We start from the raw sequence: 23320 nt of genomic DNA, 5'->3' as shown, positions 1-23320 counted from the left end.
AAAGCAGCTAATGTTAAAGCAGCTAAGGCTTAGCTGCTTTAACATTAGCTGCTTTAGGATCATGTGGTGTCTTGACGTAGGATGCATGCGGTTGGTGGTGTTGGAGCAGTACGGTGAGGTAGAGGCGCGGGGGCGAAGAGAGGGGAGGGGAGGCGCCGCCCTGGGAGCAGAGCTTGGCCAACGCTGGCATGGAGAAGTGACAGCGGCCACCAGTCCTGTGAGATTTTGAGCACGTCCTTCGCGGACTTCTGCACAGCCAGCCCAGCACGCGGGCAGAAACGCCGCCTGGGACTGGGACTGCACCAAGTGGGCTGTCCGCCATCTTGGCCAGTCAGAACGGAGCTCAGTGGAGGCCAGAAGCCTCAGAATCAGTGTGCTCCCAATCACTCAGGCGAGCGCAGCTGCAGGCTGTCACCCAGTCAACCCACCTGCTGCTGGCTGACGGGAGGCCACCCTCTCAAACCCAATGTGGCAAACAGCAAGCCACCCACCACGTGGCACTCATAATTTGATTTCTGCCATTTATTTTTATTTTTACTCTGCTGTAATTGTGGATTAACCACCCACCGGCAGTGTACCACCAGAGAGTGCTGGAAGTGGACTCTGGACATAGGCATTGCAAATATTTATAGCAATATAGCCTTGTAGTGAGACATATATATTTAGACCATTTTTGTTGGACTTTTGCTTCTCTACTTCATGTGTTTCTGCAGCTGAGTTCCTACCTGGGCCTATGTGTCCTAATATGTACTGTAAATACTTTAGTTAATTTTGTTTATTTTTCACATTTTCTTGCACATATTTACATACTGTTACTCATAAATGACAACAATGTATGTTATTATCTTACAAATCATATATTTTAAAAAATATAAATGAAAGATTTTCATGAGATATGTTCTATCCCCATACATTTTGTTATTACAATTTATGTATGTGTCCATATCTCTTATAATGGGTTAGTTTAACCTCCGGTTTGCTAGTAAAACTGAATTACCGTGTCACGAAACGATGCATGTCTAAAAAGTGTGTCACCAACATGAAAAGTTTGGAAAGCTCTGCATTACATATTTACAAATTGTTGATCCACTAGCAGAAAGATTTCCAGTAAGGTGGAACGTACTGCAACATTTAAAATCAAGTTCTAAATGATATTTTGTTTGAAGGATCTCAGTATACCTTAACTACACAATGGTTGCCTAAAACGGCAACAAGAATATATGGCAAAGGTTAGGCTTTGCCATATATTTTATGCAAGTATTACATACCTGTTAATACTAGAACAAAATAGGTTTTCCTGCTGTTTTCTCTTGCACATATGATGTGAACCGCTTCAAGAATTTGGGGTACTCTCGTTTTGCAACTGCTCGTAATACAGAGGCTGGTGCCCAACCCCCAGGGTTCACTGCAAATAAAGATGAGAGTCATTTGTTACTCTAAAAAAAAAAAGGTGACATTGCATATGTAAAAATGCTACTAGAAAAGGACATTTTTAATGCAGAATGAACAACTCCATTAAGACTGGATGCTTTATCTCTTGGCATAAAGGAAGTTACTCATCAATTTGCCTCTAGGCCATGTCAAACTATATACATTTAAATACAATACTCAAACACAGAAACTGAGAGCAGCACTATACAATAAAGATTACCTTAACCCCAAATATTTTAAATAAGATTTTGAGTTCAGATAGTTTAGCAAATTTGTCAGGAATAACAGTCCTTGCATTATTGTACAATCCTATAATATGTTTGCAAGTAGTTCACTAGCATGCATGCAAGATGTTAAATAATGCAAGATACTCTTTTTAAATATAACTTTATATCACTCACTGACCTAATATTACCATGCATTAGTAACCCCCAAATAAATGTGCAAACTTCTTGGTTATGAGTGCAAATTAATACTGTATGAGACATGCATTTATGGGACATAAATATTATCACCTTCATGTGCCCATTTTATGGATAAGCTTCAACTGGAAATCTAAATATTTGTTCTGTTTATGGCATAAGCTCTCTCTGTGAAGTATATGATGTCACTACTGTTATTCAAATTAAATTTTATCTGAAAACAGTTTCCATCATGGCAGCAAACAGCAGTGCAAGTAAGGGTGGTACTGTAGCACTTTCATAGAACTCTGCATGCCTTCTTACAGTTACAATGACCCAGTTTGCATGAGGGTTAGTTAACCTAGAATTTGCTGTGCCCAAGTGTGCGTGAGTGCACTGCCTTGCACACCCTCCTGCTTTTAATCAACAACCTATGATCAGCTCGATCATAGGTTGTTGAGCATGATGTGTGACCTCGGAGTGCTGGGTTGTTTAGGGGCTAAACAACCCAGTGGTTAACCCAGCAAACCATGAGTTAACCACTGAGATGTTAAGTCCCTAAACAACCCAGTGCTTTGGGTTCACAAATCATGCTCAACCTATGACCTGGGTGATTGCAGATTGCTGATTGAAAGTGGAAGTATCTGATGCACTGCACTGCAGGCCTGCTTTCTCCCACTCATGCACAGCAAATCGTGGGTTAATTAACCCACAATTTGCAGTTACATGCAAATGTATGAAGTTCGTAACAATATTTCCTGACATGATATTGTCAAGGATATATTGGGGCTTCTGACAGTGCCAGAAATGTACACATTTGAAAGTGGCCTGGGCCCAAATGAAGAGCTGGGCCAGACATGATGGTTTGCCACTCAGAGGACACTCCCATGGTGATTTGTGTGTATGGTCTGGGATGCCCCAAAGTTTAGTTTTGGGCCCATATTCCCATTCCTTATTCTTTTATACATATTGTGGCTATTGGCATGGTGGCGATACACTTCACAGTGTCTAGAGCCCCCACAACACATTGGCTGCCTCACAAGAGACAAGTTTCCTACATGAATGTCACTTCTCTGTAGATCGTGTGCATCTAGTGTGAGTATCTTATGCAAAGAGTGTGCAAGTCTATTTGGCAGCACATAACACATATGGCTGAAAGTCCCATCCTGGTCATGTTCCTTCAGATTGCCATGGTATTTGTGTGACAAAACACATGCGTTGCTCCTGACAAGGATGTACAACAGCCTTCTCCAACCTGGTACCCTCCTGATGCTTTGAACTGCAATTCCCAACCAATACAATTGTCTTCACAAATTATATCAATTAATAAGGTTAGTTTTCTCTGAAGCAGAAACTGTGGGACAGTTTTTGTTGCTTCACAGTGACACACTGTGGCCAAAAGAGTTACTACTCTTTAATAATAAGTTACTGCTCTTTTCTATACCGGCTTTCAATTTGCTCTTGTTATCTCCACAATATGTTTTGGATAATGTTACTAGTTATATTTATTAATAACTATAATAAATATAAATATTCCCCTTCATGGATCACTGCCTTGTTGTGGCGAAGGGGCTTGCGTAACTCAGTGAAGCCATAAGCTATGCCGTACAGGGCCACCCAAGACGGACAGGTCATGGCAGAGAGTTCTGACAAAATGTGGTCCACAGGAGAAGGAAATGGCAACCCACTCCAGTATTCTTGCCAAGAAAACCCCATGGAACGTATCACAAGGCTAAAAGATATGATGCCGGAAGATGAGCCCCTCAGGTCGGAAGGTGTCCAATATACTACTGGGAAAGAGCAGAGGGAATTTCCAAGTAGCGCCAGAAAGAGTGAAGCGGCTGGGCCAAAGCCGAAAGGACACTCAGCTGTGGATGTGTCTGGTGGTGAAAAGAAAATCCGATGCTGTAAAGAACAATATTGTTTAGGAACCTGGAATGTCAGATCAATGAATCAAGGTAAGCTGGAGGTGGTCAAACATGAGATGGCAAGATTGAACATCGACATCTTGGGAATCAGCGAACTCAAATGGACAGGCATGGGCGAATTTAATTCAGGTGACCATCATATCTACTATTGTGGGCAAGAATCCCTTAGATGAAATGGAGTAGCACTCATAGTCAACAAAAGGGTGGGAAAAGCAGTACTGGGCTACAATCTTAAAAATGATAGAATGATCTCAGTACGAATCCAAGGCAAACCATTCAACATCACAGTAACTCAAGTCTATGCCCCAACCACTGAGGCCGAAGAAGCTGAGGTTGATCGGTTCTATGAAGACCTACAACACCTTCTAGAACTAACACCAAAAAAAGTTGTCCTCTTCATCATAGGGGATTGGAATGCTAAAGTAGGAAGTCAAGAAATCACCGGGATAACAGGCAGGCATGGCCTTGGTGTACAAAATGAAGCAGGACAAAAGCTAATCGAGTTTTGCCAAGAGAACACGCTGATCATAGCAAACACTCTTTTCCAACAGCACAAGAGACGACTCTACACATGGACATCACCAGATGGTCAATATCGAAATCAGATTGATTATGTCCTTTGCAGCCAAAGATGGAGAAGCTCCATACAGTCAGTCAAAACAAGACCTGGAGCTGACTGTGGCTCAGATCATGAGCTTCTTGTTGCAACATTTCGGCTTAAATTGAAGAACGTAGGGAAAACCACTAAACCATTCAGGTATGACCTAAATCATATCCCTTATGAATATACAGTGGAGGTGAGGAATAGATTTCAGGGATTAGACCTGATAGACAGAGTGCCTGAGGAACTATGGACAGAGGTCCGTAACATTGTTCAGGAGGCAGCAACTCAATCCATCCCAAAGAAAAAGAAATGCAAGAAAGCCAAGTGGCTGTCTGATGGGGCTTTACAAGTAGCTGAGGAAAGAAGGGAAGTGAAAAGCAAGGGAGAAAGGGGAAGATATATCCAACTGAATGCAGAGTTCCAGAGAATAGCAAGGAGAGACAAGAAGGCCTTCTTAAATGAACAATGCAAAGAAATCGAGGAAAACAACAGAATGGGAAAGAGTAGAGATCTCTTCAAGAAAATCGGAGATCTCAAGGGAACGTTTTGTGCAAAGACGGGCATGATAAAGGACAAAGAAGGCAGGGACCTCACAGAAGCAGATGAGATTAAGAAGAGGTGGGAAGAATACACAGAAGAACTATACAGGAAAGATCTGAATGTCCCTGATAGCCATGATAGTGCGGTCACTGAACTTGAGCCGGACATCCTAGAGAGTGAAGTCAAGTGGGCCTTAGGAAGCATTACTAACAACAAAACTAGCGGAGATGACAGTATTTCAGCTGAGCTATTTAAAATCCTAAAAGACGATGCTGTTAAAGTGCTGCACTCAATATGCCAACAAATTTGGAACACTCAACAATGGCCGCAAGACTGGAAAAGGTCAGTTTACATTCCAATTCCAAAGAAGGGCAATGCAAAAGAGTGTTCAAACTACCGCACAATTGCGCTCATTTCACATGCCAGCAATGCAGGATGCTCAAAATCCTACAAGCTAGGCTTCAGCAGTATGCGAACCGAGAACTACCGGAAGTACAAGCTGGGTTTCGAAGAGGCAGAGGAACTAGAGATCAAATCGCCAACATTCGCTGGATCATGGAGAAAGCAAGAGAATTCCAGAAAAACGTCTATTTCTGCTTCATTGACAACCCTAAAGCCTTTGATTGTGTGGATCACAACAAACTCTGGCAAATTCTGAAAGAGATGGGGGTACCAGACCACCTTACCTGTCTCCTGAGAAACCTGTACGAGGGTCAAGAAGCAACAGTAAGAACCAGACATGGAACAACCTATTGGTTCAAAATTGGGAAAGGAGTACGACAAGGCTGCATATTGTCGCCCTGCTTATTTAACTTATATGCAGAGTACATCATGAGAAACGCCGGGTTGGATGAATCACAGGTCGGAATTAAGATTGCTGGGAGAATTATCAACAACCTCAGATACGCAGATGATACCACCCTAATGGCAGAAAGCGAAGAGGATCTCAAGAGCCTCTTGTTGAGGGTGAAAGTGGAGAGTGCAAAACCTGGTTTGAAATTCAACATTAAAAAAACTAAGATCATGGCATCTGGCCCCATCACTACCTGGCATATGGCAGGGGAAGAAATGGAAGCAGTGACAGATTGTATTTTCTTGGGCTCCAAGATCAGCGCAGATGGTGACTGTAGCCATGAAATTAAAAGATGCTTGCTCCTTGTAAGGAAAGCTATGGCAAACCTAGACAGCATAGTATGAAGCAGAGACATCACCTTGCCGACAAAGGTCCGTCTAATCAAAGCTATGGTTTTCCCAGTAGTAACGTATGGCTGTGAGAGCTGGACTATAAGGAAGGCTGAGCGCCGAAGAATCGATGCTTTTGAACTGTGGTGCTGGAGAAGACTCTTACGAGTCCCCTGGACTGCAAGGAGGTCCAATCAGTCAATCCTAAAGGAAATCAACCCTGAGTGCTCATTGGAAGGACAGATATGGAAGCTGAAGCTGAAATATTTTGGCCACCTAATGCGAAGAGAAAACTCCCTGAAAAAGACCCTGATGCTGGGAAAGACTGAAGGCAAAAGGAGAAGGGGACGGCAGAGGATGAGATGGCTAGATAGCATCACTGATGCAATAAATATGGATTTGAGCACGCTCCAGGAGAAAGCGCAGGACAAGAAGGCCTGGTGTGCTATGGTCCATGGGGTCACGAAGAGTCGGACATGACTGAACAACAACAAAATGCAAGCTTTAGACTATTTTATGAATAAAGCTAGTGCCACTTGAGTACTTCAAGAAATTACGACCAAGTTTTGCTTTGTTGTATTCAATGCTTAATGTTATTCACTTTTAAATAATAATCTGCAAGTTTGTGATTGTAACTTAGACATGCTTAGCTAATAACAAAACCTTTACAAAATTGTTGCATTCATATTCAAATTGTTTGATTGTTAAGAATACACTTTCCCTTACAAAATCAGGTGTCTTTCAAATTGTAGTACTGTTCTAATAATACTTCCAACTGCTGTATTTAGATGTTTTCTAGTAGGGGCAGGAAACCTTTTTCCTATTAAGTGCTGTTGGCTCACTGGAAAAAGTCAATTTGGGGCTGCAACCAAAGGTGGCAGAACCAGAGTTGAAGGTGGGCAAGGTTTGCAGCACATAACAGCTCTCTCGGCACTACCCCACCCCACATGAAAGCCACAGGTTTCCCACCCCAGCTTTATATGGTTGAAGTGGAGAGAACAGTTTAAGCGAAGTAGTCTGGTCCTTTACATATTGCGAACATTACAGTACTGATACAGTCATAACATTTGTATAGGAAATGGGGAAGCCTTTCACAGTATACATCCTGTGTGGACATTGAGATGCATAATTTGTTAACATCATTCCAAAGTTTACGGCTGGGATCCAGAAGCCATTTCAAAAAATCTCACCACACGCGCAGAGGACCATTCATGTAACAATGGATTCTACCCCGTCTGTAAATCTAAGGGCCACTTCTCACAGTGCCCCGAAGATGTTAGTATTTATTTATTTGAAGTATTTTTATGCAGCTCCTCAGCCAAAAAGGCTCCCATAGTGCTTACATATAATCAGTTAAATAAGACAGGCCCTGGCCACAGGCATACAATCTAAAAAAGACATGACACACAAGGAAAAAGGAATGGAGACAGAAGAGAGCGGAAGTTATTCTTTTAGCAGGCCTGGTGGAATGGCCGTACTCTTCCTCTCAGCTAAGCCTGCTTGAATGGCTGCTGGTGGTGGCAGCTGAAGGAGGAGGAGTCTTCATGAGGAAGGTCTTCAGCGAGGCTGGTAGAACAGCTCTGCTCTTCCTCACATTTTAAGCGCGCACCTAAAAATGTGACGCGTGAATGCACCAACATGTCAGGGGCATGTTTGATTGTAGCTTCTCTGTTCAGTGTACATACTGTAGCAAATCCATGCAGATGGATGTAAAATGGCCCTAATTGCACATTCTGAAATAATAAATTCTAGTGCCTAACCTGCCTTCCTCATCTCAAAAGGTGAAGAAGGTTGTTCAAAGTTGCAGTGGCATGGATTTAACTTCTGTTTCAACCATGTTTGTACCGATTATTTTCTAAACAGGATTAGAAATCGAAATCTCTCGAGAAAAGGTGGTATTTATCACAGATTTTGACCAGATTATATATATATGTTGCAATTTTGACTCAAAATTGCAACACACACACACACACACACACACACACACACACACATAAATAAAATAAATGAAAAGGCTTCCCTAGCTTTTCATTTATATGAAATTTATTATTTATAAAGTGCCTATAATTAGATGATTGATTAAGAAAGGGAAACTGGGAGGTGGGGACCATTTTGCCCCAATGGAATCTATAGCAAATGTGAATGTGAAGCTGTAAAAAGTAGAATGCCTTACCATTTGCTACATATGTGATCTTGCATAGGATGTTGTCTCTGCTTATTTTCTTGTTTCCTTCTGGTGGGCTTACCAATGTCTGACATATTATAGCAACATTTATTTTGGCACGAACACATCGATTGTTCAACTGTCAAGGAATACAAGCATTTAGATTTTTATGTTGGTTGAATACAGATTACGAAGATAAAATACAGCATACACTGCCCCTCTATTTTCATGTCAATTAAATAAACTCATTCAACTGTGTATTCTGAACCTTCTCTGCTGTTTATAATTATATTTTCCTTTTCATTGGTATATACTGCAAATGAGAATTCTCGTCTGGCAGTTGGGAGAGAAGTTTGGTTACATTATTAAAACAGTAAACACCCTCAGAGAACTGGAAGATTCACTTACAGGTGCACTATCATGCTCCACAGAGAAGTTGCAGACAATCCATGTTTCAGTGTCATTTTCATTGAAAGCTGGGATTTTTCTAATAGCAGACAAATACAGCACATCACGTTGAGAAGCAGGCCATACTCTCTACAGGGAAAGATAACAGCAGTATGTATTTACATAATGCTTTAGAGTGTTCAAAGCACTTCACCCACATCTTGTTGCAATCCTTACAACAACCCTGTAAAGAAGGTCAGTAGTATCTCACATATTGCAGAGACAGAGAGAATAGCTTGGCTGAAGCCAACAAGTGAGTCCATGGCAAAAGAGAGATTCAAATGCAGGACTTCCAAATTTGTAGCTAAGTCTAGCCAGTACACCAGCTTTCAAAAAACATGGTAACCATTAGGGCGGGGGTGGGCAACAGGCAGCCCACAGGCTACATAAGGCCCCGCTATCTCCCAAAATGAAAATTTTTTAACAAAATGGTGCTCTGAAGCCCATGATGCTCAGGAGGCCCACCATGACCCTTCAGAGAGACTTTTTCAGGGACACCAAGGGTGGGAAAGATTGGTTCCATGATCTTATTTCCACTCATGTAACGATAAGATACAACCTATGTAATCAAAGCTTACTGTTTACTAACAGTATTACAAAGTCTTATTTACTATGCCTACCAACAAGCACTTTTTATAGTTTTTTATTAATCATTGGGTGATAAGATAGCTCCAGCTATCTTATCACACCATTTTGAGCTTTTGTACACTATTCTTGTAGTGATTTCCCTCAAAACAGATTTAGCTTGTTCAGATATCGACCAGGTTCAGAAGACACACTGTGACTCATTGTTGGTTATTTAACCAACAATGAGCCATGGTGCCTACGGGCGCCATGTTGCATATGCAACTCCTGCTTGGGGTTGTTGTGTCATGTAAACCCAGTGAGCGTGGGTTATAACCCTAAAGCAGACCATGGGATATGCGAGGGTTGTTTAACCCTTGCATAACCCACACTTGCCACGTTCACACAACATGAGAAAAGGTGGCTGCCGTTTTGAATCTTTAAAGACTACCCTCCAGAACTGATTCACCACTGGACATGGCCACCATATATGCCGGTAAGTTCCTTTCTCCCCAACATATTTGCCCAGTGGAGCGGGTCATATAACCTAACTTGAGGGGGATCAACTACCATCAGGGTATTAGTTTAAGGCTACTTTTTCTTGTTTTACCTGAAACTGACGTTAAAGGTGCCCTATTCCATTTTGCATTCCAGTTTGTTCATTTGATCTTAATCCATAGATCCTTTTTCCATACCTCCTTCAGGGAGCTTGTCATCCCATATTTTTCCTTTATTAGTAGCTTATAAATCCTCGATCGCAATCTTTGAATATTATTAGTCCCAACAATGATGTTCTCAAAGTCTGTCAAGGGGCGTACTGTTTGTGCTTTTATCATGGGGTTGGAAATAAAGTGTGAGACCCGGTGGATCTGTAACTAATTAAATCCCACCCCTGGGAGCATATCCCTCAATAACTGCCCTGTTAAAGGTCTCAAATCTGAGTACAGATCCAATAGTTGATATAGCACCTCCCCGCCCCGAAAGATTTCTGTTTCTATTTATCTGTGTCATAAAAAGTTGAATGGCAAAGGAAGGGGTTGACTGGTGTTTTGTTTTGTGCCAATTTATCCAAACCAGTACTGAAGCTCTGAAGAAGGGATTATTAGTTAGTGTAGTCTTGTTCCACATGTTGGGCCACATTCCCAGCCCTTTGTTCCATTTCTATCCATTCTCTTTCTTTGCTGTTAACTAATTTACTAATAGCCTCTGAATAGAATGAGCTTGTCTTATTTTATTTGCTAAGGGTTCTATAGCCAAAGCAAATAACAGGGGATGCCAACAGAGGACTTTGACAATGTAATATAAGTGAATGGAGCAACAAGCTCCATTGGCTTGCATTATATTTTCAAAGTGCCCCTTATGAAAATCAGCGGTAGTGGTGGTGAATGTCACCCTCCACCGTGGATCCTTGGGGCAAAAAATGTGGTTTTTTGGGGGGGGGAATCCAATCCCTTGCCAAGGACTGTGTTGCTGCCACAGGCCTTGGAGGGGGGCTGGCTCCCCCCCCAGGATTTCCTGTTTTTTTGTCCTTGGAACCCCTTTTTTGCAAAAGGGGATCCAAGAAGAAAAAAAGCAGAAAATCAGGGACGAAAGCCACCCCCCACTGAGGGTTGTGGTGGCAAGACAATCCTGGGCAAACACCCCCACACATACACATTTTTCCCAGCCTTGGTAAAGCTGTCCTGTCATGGCTTGCCTTTTAAAGCCTTTACACGGGCTGTGGGTAATTTTTTTTGGAGGGGAGGAGGATGTGTGGAAGGGGGCATGACCCCATGTTGGTCTCCTCCAAGTCCAGCAGGATTTGGTACCCTGCTGGGAACGTGGTCTGGCAAAGCGGGGTGAAGAAAAGCAGAGGTGATCTTAAGCAGGTGATCTTAAGTCCTGTTGCCCCAAGGACCAACGGCCGGGGGGATTCGCAAGGGGCACTTTGAAAATATATTGCAAGCCAAAGGAACTCATTGTTCCACTTACTTACATTACATTTTCAAGGTCCTGCTGGTGAAAATCGGTGGGGGGGGGATCCAACCCCCCTCCAAGGACTGTGTGGCCCCTACAGTCCTTGGTGGGGGTGGTGGATTTCCCCCCCCCCCGATTTCCAGATTTTTTTTTTTATCCCAGACTTGTTTTGTGCAAAAGAGGGCTGGGGAAATAAACAAAAGGGGACCCAAAGGGGGACTTAGCGACAGACAAGTCAGGTCTGCTGCCAGGTACCCTGGGATGGGGGCTGGCGGACTGAGGGGGAGGGAGGGAAAAATAAGCTACCCACAGTAGCTTATTTGCCTGATTGTGTGACAGGCACAATGGCTTATAAGCTACTGTGAGTAGCTTATAAGCCACCATGGGTTAAAGTAATGTCCGAATGAGGCCTTAGCCTTTCTCTTGTTTTTAAAAATGTAGCTCATTTCCTGAATACAGTATCCCTGAAGCACGGCTTTCATAGAGTCCCAGACAACACGTGAAGGGACTTCCAGAGTTACATTTCCCTTAAAGAAAAAATCAGTGCTGCTGTCATCTGATTATTAAAATTGGATGGGGAGAGCAATCCTATGGCCCCTAGACAGAGTTTGGGAGGCGCCACAGGATACTTTGGATTCATGGAGTCTGAGTTCCTCACCTCCTCCCTTCCCCTCGCAGCCAGTGCAGAGAGAACCATGCTTGCTGCCTCTCAGAGGTTGCAAAGACGACCTCAGTGGGAAGGGAAAGGGGGCACGCCAGTGGGCAGGGAGGGGAAGGGAAAACTTAAGTTGTATTCCCAGGCCTCCCCCTCCCCCTTGCCTCCCCCTCCCCAACGCCTCAGCTAGATGGGCAAAAAAGCCTGTCTAGCTAAATTGCAGAGTGGGAGGTGCAGCAGAGGTGAAGATTGCGTCTGCTGCACCTCCTGCTCCACAATGAGTACTCATAAGCCTCCAAGTTCAGAAGTTTATGAGTATCAAGAGTGGATCCAATAGGATTGTGTCCTTAATTTCCAACTTTTGTGTTTTACTATTCATTTCATCAGTTAATAATGTTATCGATATAGATATATCACCCTATACATTATAGACCCTATACTGGCTTCTCTGACCTTCCCATTCCATTCGTTGGATATTAGCAGGTGGTCCCAGAAATCATCCAGGAGTTGTGAAACTTCCCTTAGGAATTTTATCTGGTTCATATTGGGACTATAAATGCAGCCAGTTGTGATTTTATTGGATCCCAAAGTGCCTTTCAGGAAAATATATCTGCCCAGTAGGTCTTTCACTGTCTCTAACTCCACCAAACCATACTTTTAGGCCAGTGCTATTAAAAAAAACCCTTGATTTTATTGATCCTGCAGTTGCTTATATATTACATAGCCCTGTATCTTTCAGGAGTGAGTCTTTTCCTTTTTTATTATGATGCATTTCTTGAAGAAGTGCCATGTCAGCATTTTTTTTTTGAAACAGGTTTTGCATTCATTTATGCTTAATGGGTGATCCTATTCCCTTTATATTCCAAGGTAACATTTTCAATCCTGGCATTGCACTTCTAAAGTAGTTCTTGCTAAGATTCCCACAAGTACATCATTTCCCCCACATTTCCATATTTCTCTTTTTCTGTGATAGTATGCATCTTCATGAACCTCTTAATACAACTATTTCTTTACTTTAACATTAACTCAACTACTCCCCCGCCATCTGAAAGCCCAGACATTAGCCAAAAGCCAACTCTGCACCACACACCTTCCAGGTATGGCTACTTGGGAGGATATAGGTTGTAACATGGTTAACTCGTTAGATCAACATTAATAAAAAATACATTCTAAGAAATATATAACCTAATTCTACCCCTCTCCACTGCCAGCACTTTTTTTCTCAAACTGGTTTAAGGCATGAATAAACATAAAACAGTATTATGCTATTAAGCTCTAGTTAGTATGAGGACAAACCTCTCCAGCTTAATAACCTTTGTTATTGAGGTTCAGCCAGAGCAAGCAGCCTACTCGTTTTGGCTGAGCAGCTGTATTGGCCCCAGGAGCATAGCCAAGTCATTTATAGTGTTAGAGGGGCCTAGAGATCCATAATGCTTGCTTAAGTTCATTATTGGTGCAATTCCCTTGTTAGTAAGCCTCTGAGCATGTGCAGATGAGTTAAAAGGCCGATAACAGCCTTCTCAGCACATTTCTTACTAATGAATAGAAAGCCTTATCAAGCCATGCCTGGTAAGTGAAGCTATGTGTTTATGCTGAGATACAGGTGGATGTGCTGAGAACCTAGTGCTGTTAGTCTATGCTGGGAATGAACGCCAGGGGTGCTTGCTGCTGTTATGCTGCCTGATTGCTAACATGTATTGTATAAAACCCATTGTACCCGAGGCTGTGGGTTCAGAGAAGCTGTCTGATCCAACCATTGGGTACACCTGTATGCTGTAAGTTACTCAATAAAGCCTCCTTGTAAGTAAACCTTTGGATCTGATTTATCACTATCTTGGCACCTCTAACCTAAGAGTTCGATGCCCACAGCCAGGGCAATACAGCAGTCAGCAGCTTGCAACATGGATTTAGATCATTGTTTTTTCTTCCTTTGTTTTTTGGCATGTTCACTCCCCTCTTCTCCTTGGGGAACTCCAGCCAATGGATCTGTGCCTTCTTCCTGGCTTGTTTCTTCCTCCCCCCCGGGTTTAGGTTGAGCAATTTCAGTAATCTTCTTGCTTCCTCTTGTGTAGTGACAGCGCGGGTTTTTCCCACCACTTGCAGGATTAGTTTAACTGGGTGTCCCCAGCGGTAAATCACCGTAGCTTTTCTTAACTGTTCATACAGAATTTAAGCACCATCCTTTTTATCAGAGTTTCTGGACACAAGCCCTAATAAAACTGCACTGTCAGGACTTCATTTGCAAACTTTGCAAAAATGTCCCATGGCCTAGCACCATCACAGGGGTCGTGCATAGAGTGTTCTATGAGTGTGCATATTTTCAGCATGGGACAATTTAATGTCAGGGAAGCATTCCATCAGCCACACTTAAAAAACTGATTTCTCCTTGCCTTTGGCCGATTCTTTCATTCTTCTGAATCGGGTAATAGAAAACCTTTGGTTTTCTAATGCTTCAAGCTTTTGTCCCAAGTCTTCATTTGATTGAACTAGTTTTTGGATTTTTTTTGTTGGTGTACTCCCAAATTCATTGCTTCGCTGGCTGTTTTGGAGATATTATTGGGTCATCACTGCCCCTTCTATTTATTGTTTAATTAGGTTTATTGCTTGGGACCAATCATTCCCCTTCATGGATCACTGCCTTGTTGTGGCGAAGGGGCTTGCGTAACTCAGTGAAGCCATAAGCTATGCCGTGCAGGGCCACCCAAGACGGACAGGGTTGACATGGCAGAGAGTTCTGACAAAATGTGGTCCACTGGAGAAGGAAATGGCAACCCACTCCAGTATTCTTGCCAAGAAAACCCCATGGAACGTATCACAAGGCTAAAAGATATGATGCCGGAAGATGAGCCCCTCAGGTCGGAAGGTGTCCAATATACTACTGGGGAAGAGCAGAGGGTATTTCCAAGTAGCGCCAGAAAGAGTGAAGCGGCTGGGCCAAAGCCGAACGGACACTCAGCTGTGGATGTGTCTGGTAGTGAAAAGAAAATCCAATGCTGTAAAGAACAATATTGTTTAGGAACCTGGAATGTAAGATCAGTGAATCAAGGTAAGCTGGAGGTGGTCAAACATGAAATGGCAAGATTGAACATCGACATCTTGGGAATCAGCGAACTCAAATGGACAGGCATGGGCGAATTTAATTCAGGTGACCATCATATCTACTATTGTGGGCAAGAGTCCCTTAGAAGAAATGGAGTAGCACTCATAGTCAACAAAAGGGTGGGAAAAGCAGTACTGGGGTACAATCTTAAAAATGATAGAATGATCTCAGTACGAATCCAAGGCAAACCATTCAACATCACAGTAATTCAAGTCTATGCCCCAACCACTGATGCCAAAGAAGCTGAGGTTGATCGGTTCTATGAAGACCTACAACCCCTTCTAAAACTAACACCAAAAAAAGATATCCTCTTCATCATAGGGGATTGGAATGCTAAAGTAAGAAGTCAAGAAATCACTGGGATAACAGGCAGGCATGGCCTTGGTGTACAAAATGAAGCAGGACAAAAGCTAATCGAGTTTTGCCAAGAGAACACGCTGATCATAGAATAGTAGGGTTGGAAGGGGCCTACAAGGCCATCGAATCCAACCCCCTGCTCAATGCAGGAATCCAAGTCAGAGCATCCCTGACAAATGGCTGTCCAGCCTCGTCTTGAAGGCCTCCAGTGTGGGAGAGCCCACCACCTCCCCAGGTAATCGGTTCCTTTGTCGTATTGCTCTTACAGTCAGGAAGTTTTTCCTAATGTTCAGCCGGAATCTGGCTTCCTGTAACTTGAGCCCATTATTCCGTGTCCTGCACTCTGGGATGATCAAGAAGAGATCCTGGCCTTCTTCTCTGTGACAACCTTTCAAATACTTGAACAGTGCTATCATATCTCCCCTCAGTCTTCTCTTCTCAAGGCTAAACATGCCCAGTTCTTTCAGTCTCTCTTCATAGGGCTTTGTTTCCAGTCCCCTGATCATCTTTGTCGCCCTCCTCTGAACCCTCTCCAGTTTGTCTGCATCCTTCTTAAAGTGTGGTGCCCAGAACTGGACACAGTACTCCAGATGAGGCCTAACCAGTGCTGAGTAGAGGGGAACTAGTACTTCCCGGGATTTGGAAGCGATGCTTCTATAAATGCAGCCCAAAATAGCATTTGCCTTTTTTGCAGCCACATCACATTGTTGGCTCATATTCAGCTTGTGATCGACAACAATTCCAAGATCCTTCTCGCTTGTAGTGTGGTTGAGCCACGTATCCCCCATCTTGTAACTGTGCATTTGGTTTCTTTTTCCTAGGTGAAGAACTTGGCATTTATCCCTATTCAATGTCATTCTGTCGTTTTCTGCCCAGCGCTCCAGTCTATCCAGATCACTTTGAATTTTGTTTCTGTCTTCCAAAGTATTAGCTATCCCTCCCAATTTTGTGTCATCTGCAAATATGATCAGCATTCTCTGCACCTCCTCCTCCAAGTCATTAATAAAAATGTTGAAGAGCACTGGGCCCAGGACTGAGCCCTGCGGTACTCCGCTCGTTACCTCTCCCCAGTTTGAGAAGGTCCCATTGATAAGCACTCTTTGAGTCCGATTCTGCAGGCAACTGTGGATCCACCGGATCGTTGTTTCATCTAGCCCACTTTGAGCTAGTTTGCTCATCAGGATATCATGGGGCACTTTGTCGAAAGCTTTGCTGAAGTCGAGGTATATGATGTCTACAGCATTCCCACGGTCTACAAGGGAGGTTATCATAGCAAACACTCTTTTCCAACAGCACAAGAGACGACTCTACACATGGACATCACCAGATAGTCAATATCGAAATCAGATTGATTATGTCCTTTGCAGCCAAAGATGGAGAAGCTCTATACAGTCAGTCAAAACAAGACCTGGAGCTGACTGTGGCTCAGATCATGAGCTTCTTGTTGCAACATTTCGGCTTAAATTGAAGAACGTAGGGAAAACCACTAAACCATTCAGGTATGACCTAAATCATATCCCTTATGAATACACAGTGGAGGTGAGGAATAGATTTCAGGGATTAGACCTGATAGACAGAGTGCCTGAGGAACTATGGACGGAGGTCCGTAATGTTGTTCAGGAGGCAGCAACTCAATCCATCCCAAAGAAAAAGAAATGTAAGAAAGCCAAGTGGCTGTCTGATGAGGCTTTACAAGTAGCTGAGGAAAGAAGGGAAGTGAAAAGCAAGGGAGAAAGGGGAAGATATATCCAACTGAATGCAGAGTTCCAGAGAATAGCAAGGAGAGACAAGAAGGCCTTCTTAAACAATGCATAGAAATCGAGGAAAACAACAGAAGGGGAAAGACTAGAGATCTCTTCAAGAAAATCGGAGATCTCAAGGGAATGTTTTGTGCAAAGATGGGCATGATAAAGGACCAAGAAGGGAGGGACCTAACAGAAGCAGATGAGATTAAGAAGAGGTGGCAAGAATACACAGAAGAACTATACAGGAAAGATCTGAATGTCCCTGATAGCCATGATAGTGCGGTCACTAAACTTGAGCCGGACATCCTAGAGAGTGAAGTCAAGTGGGCCTTAGGAAGCATTACTAACAACAAAGCTAGCGGAGATGACAGTATTCCAGCTGAGCTATTTAAAATCCTAAAAGATGATGCTGTTAAAGTGCTGCACTCAATGCGCCAACAAATTTGGAACACTCAACAATGGCCGCAAGACTGGAAAAGGTCAGTTTACATTCCAATTCCAAAGAAGGGCAACACCAAAGAGTGTTCAAACTACCGCACAACTGCGCTCATTTCACATGTCAGCAAGGTGATGCTCAAAATCCTACAAGCTAGGCTTCAGCAGTATGCGAACCGAGAACTACCGGAAATTACAAGCTGGGTTTTGAAGAGGCAGAGGAACTAGAGATCAAATCGCCAACGTTCGCTGCATCATGGAGAAAGCAAGAGAATTGCAGAAAAATGTCTATTTCTGCTTCATTGACTACGCTAAAGCCTTTGATTGTGTGGATCACAACAAACTGTGGCAAATTCTTAAAATGATGGGAGTACCAGACCACCTTACCTGTCTCCTGAGAAACCTGTACGAGGGTCAAGAAGCAACAGTAAGAACCAGACATGGAACAACCGATTGGTTCAAAATTGGGAAAGGAGTATGACAAGGCTGCATATTGTCACCCTGCTTATTTAACTTATATGCAGAGTACATCATGAGAAATGCCGGGTTGGATGAATCAGAGGTCGGAATTAAGATTGCTGGGAGAATTATCAACAACCTCCGATATGCAGATGATACCACCCTAATGGCAGAAAGCGAAGAGGATCTAAAGAGCCTCTTGTTGAGGGTGAAAGAGGAGAGTGCAAAAGCTGGTTTGAAACTCAACATTAAAAAAACGAAGATCATGGCATCTGATATATCAGGTATATATCGCTACCTGGCATATAGAAGGGGAAGAAATGGAAGCAGTGACAGATTGTATTTTCTTGGGCTCCAAGATCAGCGCAGACGGTGACTGTAGCCATGAAATTAAAAGACGCTTGCTCCTTGGGAGGAAAGCTATGGCAACCTAGACAGCATAGTAAGAAGCAGAGACATCACCTTGCCGACAAGGTCTGTCTAATCAAAGCTATGGTTTTCCCAGTAGTAATGTATGGCTGTGAGAGCTGGACTATAAGGAAGGCTGAGCGCCGAAGAATTGATGCTTTCGAACTGTGGTGCTGGAGAAGACGCTTACGAGTCCCCTGGACTGCAAGGAGGTCAAATCAGTCCATCCTAAAGGAAATCAACCCTGAGTGCTCATTGGAAGGACAGATACTGAAGCTGAAATATTTTGGCCACCTAATACGAAGAGAAAACTCTCTGGAAAAGACCCTGATGCTGGGAAAGACTGAAGGCAAAAGGAGAAGGGGACGGCAGAGGATGAGATGGCTAGATAGCATCACCGATGCAATGAATATGAACTTGAGCACGCTCCGGGAGAGAGCGCAGGACAGGAAGGCCTGGCATGCCATGGTCCATGGGGTCACGAAGAGTCGGACATGACTGAATGACTGAACAAATCATTCCCAAGGTGTCTGATCTTCTCTGCCACTTCTGCCATAGAATCTGTATTGCCTTACTCATTTTGGCAATACTCTTTTCATCGTCTCATCCTCTCCTAGGCCCTGTTTTGTTGGTTCAGTTTTTGGTCCAAAATATATCTCCAGCTGCCTGTCACAAGAGCTGGGACACTGGGACATACCCTTTTCAGAACTGTCTTTTGTGTGTACATATAGGCTGTGTATTTCATTATTTGCTTTTAATTAATGTGCTGGTTTGGAGGAGCTCCAGTTTAAATTGCCATCTTGGGTGATGATGTCACCCACCCCCACTGTTATCTCCTTTCTGATATTGAAGATAACAGTGGGGATTTCCCTGAGTGCTGCTCCCCATTCCACTGGGGATGCAGGGGACTTGGCTGGTGCTGGGAGAAGCAGTCACTCTCCCAGTACCAGCCAAGTAGCTTCGTATAGTATGAGCTGTCCCCATAAGCAAAATAGGTGAGGCAATGATGTCAGTGGGTGTGGCCACAATCTCTGACATCAGCTGGCTTGCAATCCCTCCCCCACTAGTTCTGCAACCCTGGCATACATGGTACCTTGTAGTTTTATAAAAAGGTATTATATAAAAATATAAAGTATTACCTTATGTGTCTGGTGGATTATGATTGCATTATCAGCTAAAGTTTCTATGACATGGAAACTTTCAATGGTTGCTAAAATGGAAAAAAGATAATCATTAAAACAATTAAATAGGTAATGCCTTCATACATATATAGGCCAAAAAACACTACAAGCTGGGTTACTTACTTTCCCAATCATTACGAACATCAACATTCCAGAAGTAGTGGCAGACCTCGTGCCCTGTAACGCCTTTGACAGCATGTGTGGCCTTCAAAGGATCTAGAACAATGCCATTTTCTTCTACCTCCCTCCTATATACCTTTGAGCAAACATAAAGTGTTTGAAAACATTTGCTTCACTTCATCCAAAATACATTTAATCTTTAGAAACCATTTAAAATGGAGTTATTAATTTAATTTCTTATATTTCTATACCGCCCCATAGCCGAAGCTCTCTGGGTGGTTCACAAAAAATTAAAAACCATTAAAATATACTATATAAAGTATAAAAACCCATTCACGTAGGGATATAAAACAGATAGTTAAATTGGTAGTCATAATTCTAGGTAAGTAAATTTAAAGTTGGATTTTTAACTTAAATGTAAAAGAAAGACAGTATAATGCTACCTCTAAAACAGGGGTGGGCAACTTTATGGGTGGGGTTCAGGCACCACTTTTGACCCCCTGGACCCTCTTACGGGCTGCACTCCTGTGCTGCACCACCAAATTCCGTGGTGGGAAACCACTACAGAGCAGCAAAAAAATCCAATTTAGTGTGAGAACAAACTAAATCTTACCTTTTTAGCACTCTGTAGAAGTTTGCCACTGAAATTTGGTGGCAAACCACTGTTTCTTTGCTGCCAACACAGCATATTTTGGTGATGTTGGCAGTGGGGTTGCCCACTCCTGCTCTAAATATTAAAATCAAAGAGTAACGGAAACAGAAAAATATAGAGCATCTGGATCACTAAACAGAATCTGTGGGACAGCTGAGTTCAAATCACAACCCTGCTATGGAACAGGAGATAGCCTAAGGCAAGTTAACAATGCTTGGTCTCTGTTCAAGCCACTCATGCGTTACCAACACAAAAGCAGTAATAAATACACTGGATCATATACATGGTATTCAGCATCACTTGTGATATTCAGTTGTGTATAAGGGAATAAGTCCTCCTGACAAGGGACTTTTAAAAAATGGCGGTAAGTAGATAATGGTGGTTAGTAGACAGACTTCCTCAATGAAACTCCTGTAAGAGTCTGCTAACTCTTTTACTTGGAGAAGTATCGAATTCACATGCAATTTGCTTAGAAGTTCAAATGTCTTGAAGAAACTATAGCAAATGTAACCATCTCTTTACAGTATTTTAGGGTGCAATCCTATGCATACTTAGAAAGAAAGAAGTCCAACAACTCCCAGCACTCTCCAGTCAGCCTGCATAGTCTAAACATGCATAGGACTGCATCCTTAATTTATTTAAAACTTTTCTATACTTGCTTTCAGTTTAAAATTTTAGTTCAAATTTCCAAAAAATGAAGTGTTACAACGTTCTACTTACCTTCATTTCACCTTCTTCAACCACCAACTGCCAATTAGCATCACCCCCCACATCCTGTAATGAATACATCATGTGGTTCTTCACCATCTCTTCCACCTTCAAAAAAAGAAAGGCGGGGGAGAAAAAACAGTCATGAAAATATTTCAACTTCTCTGCAGACAGAAGTCAGTCACAATATGAATTTTGAGTACACAAAGGATATTAGTAACAAAACATCTGAAAGAAATGGATTTAGACAAGGGAATCTCTGCAAGCCTGCAAGCGCGCACAAACTACAAAAAATACAAACAAGGATGGTCTACCATGGAATACGAATACCCTCTCAGCTCCTTGAGACTGCCAATTCCAGCCTCGGAACCGAAGGGAACAGAAGGGAACCTCAACATCTGTATTGACACCAAAGTGGGGACAATGGGTGGATTGTGTGAACTACAATTACAGGTAAGCAAGCTGTCTTTCGTCTTTGTGGTCTCTGTGCATCACGCATATGGGAGAGTACCAAGTTGACCTACCCAAGGTGGGGTCAGTGTCTTACTGCAAAATTGCCAAAAGAATGGCATGCCCAAATGTGCAAACAGCCCTGGCTCGAATGTCAAGTCTGTAAAGATTGATGAATGTAGAGGTTTGGGACCAGGTAGCCATCCTACACAGTTCTGAAAGGGGAACCCCTTTCCCAAATGCCACCGATGTAGCCATCACTCAGGCGGAATGAACCAGTTCACAGGACAGCTTGATGCTATGGACCATCCATGAAGACAATCACTGCACTGACATTGGCAGTCCCTGCTGCTTGCCTCCAGCGCATAAGAACAAGTGAGGTGACTGGCAAAAGGACTCAATCCTCAACTTGTGAAAAGCCAGTGCGTGCAGAACATCCAAAATGTGAAGGGTGGACTTGAATGAAGAAGGGATGGAAAAAACACTGGTACCGCTATGTCTTGATTGAGATGTAAGTCAGAGACCACCTTTGACAGGAAAGCAACATCAGGCCAGGTACCACCTTGCCACGATGGAAGATCATGTAAGGCGGGTCTACATGCAAGGCACACAACTCACTAGAACTCCTAGCCAATGTAACTGCTACCAGGAATGCTGTCTTCCAAGAGAGCCGGCTACTGTAGCAAGTGGTTCAAATGGCAAAGCAGTCAAGGCCTGTAGAACAACTAACAGACTCCAACTTGGGAGCAGATGATTGGTAGATTGTTGGTCCAACCCCATGTGACGGGCGGTGTTCCTGGCCTTTTTTACTGAATCCATCCCCTCTTCTGTCTTCATGTTAAACAGATCCTTCAGGCGATATGTATGCCTGGGTGGTGAGGCTCACCAGGATGCTATCCTAGTCTGAAAATGGAGACCGTGAGCAACAGCAGCCTCAGCCTTACCAATCTGACCCATGATTCCTGTGATTTGAGGAAAAATATCTGGAAAACATTGAATCTAGAGAACTTCGTGTCTTCAGCAATGTTACTGTCAGTCCTTGCTGGCTGACCACAGCTCGTATGCAACGGGTGCGATAAATTATTTGCCAATAAGCTGGGTAATAAACCTGCCCAAGGCTGGGAAAGGAAGGAGGATGTCCAGAGCTGGGCAGTTTACAAATTTAACAGAGATGAGTCAGCAAGGCAGAGAGAAGTTCTTTTAGAAGTCCGGAGTCAAACACCAGGAATTCAAGAGTATAGGGTGAGGTCCAGGCTCATGGTCTAAGGTGAGGCTGACAAGATCTGATGTGTAGGTACAGTGTTGTTCTCCAGCATTTTGCCCCTGCTTGCTTCCTGCTTTTAACTACAATGTCCTGGAGCATCTGCTGGCAATTAGTCCTCTGGCTTCTGGGAGCCTCTGTCTTAAACAGACAGAGGCTCACCTCTGTTGTTCTTTCACATGAAGCCACCTTCGCTCTGCTGAGGTCAGTGGGACTTTGTCCTCTGAATCCAATGGAGGGGCTGCAGCAGGGCATTGATCACTGATAGGTGGTGAGAGGTCTTCAGCTGCTTCTGTGCTAGTCCCTTCTCCCGGGTCTGGAACCTGCCATTCCTCTTCATCCTTGGAGGAATCCAAGGGAGGCATGACAGTGATGTTGATCTGTTTCTCCACGTATATAGAACCTGATGCACCAGTGCTGGAGACTGATCTCAAATTTTACTCTCCAAAGTCAAGGCCAGTACTAGAGGATTGTCTGTGGGGATAATAATCAGCGCTGGTTCTGATGCTGTCGGTAGCTACACTGGAATCGGACAGTCAAGTAGCAGAGGAGGTGCTGGCAGTTTTGGAAGC

The 23320-nt window shown here is 43.2% G+C and overlaps 1 protein-coding gene across 4 annotated transcripts in view; it reads right to left on the bottom strand.

Annotated features, from left to right (window-relative positions):
• CERT1 (ceramide transporter 1) overlaps nt 1-23320 on the bottom strand; it is a 130170-nt gene that overhangs the window by 3457 nt on the left and 103393 nt on the right. For all 4 annotated transcript variants that reach the window (XM_084833453.1, XM_084833451.1, XM_084833452.1 and 1 more), the window contains 6 exons: nt 21050-21145; nt 19681-19813; nt 19516-19586; nt 8659-8787; nt 8260-8389; nt 1269-1405 (listed from right to left, as the gene is read on the bottom strand). In XM_084833453.1, coding sequence (XP_084689579.1) covers nt 1278-1405; nt 8260-8389; nt 8659-8787; nt 19516-19586; nt 19681-19813; nt 21050-21145 — 687 coding nt within the window. In that variant the 3' untranslated portion in view covers nt 1269-1277. The remainder of the gene's footprint in view (nt 1-1268; nt 1406-8259; nt 8390-8658; nt 8788-19515; nt 19587-19680; nt 19814-21049; nt 21146-23320) is intronic.

This window comes from Heloderma suspectum, chromosome 2 (genome assembly GCF_057233095.1).
Source record: "Heloderma suspectum isolate Gila_16-S chromosome 2, 16-S_ref, whole genome shotgun sequence".
Lineage (NCBI taxonomy): Eukaryota > Metazoa > Chordata > Lepidosauria > Squamata > Helodermatidae > Heloderma > Heloderma suspectum.
This window is presented reverse-complemented; position numbering and strand designations above follow the sequence as displayed.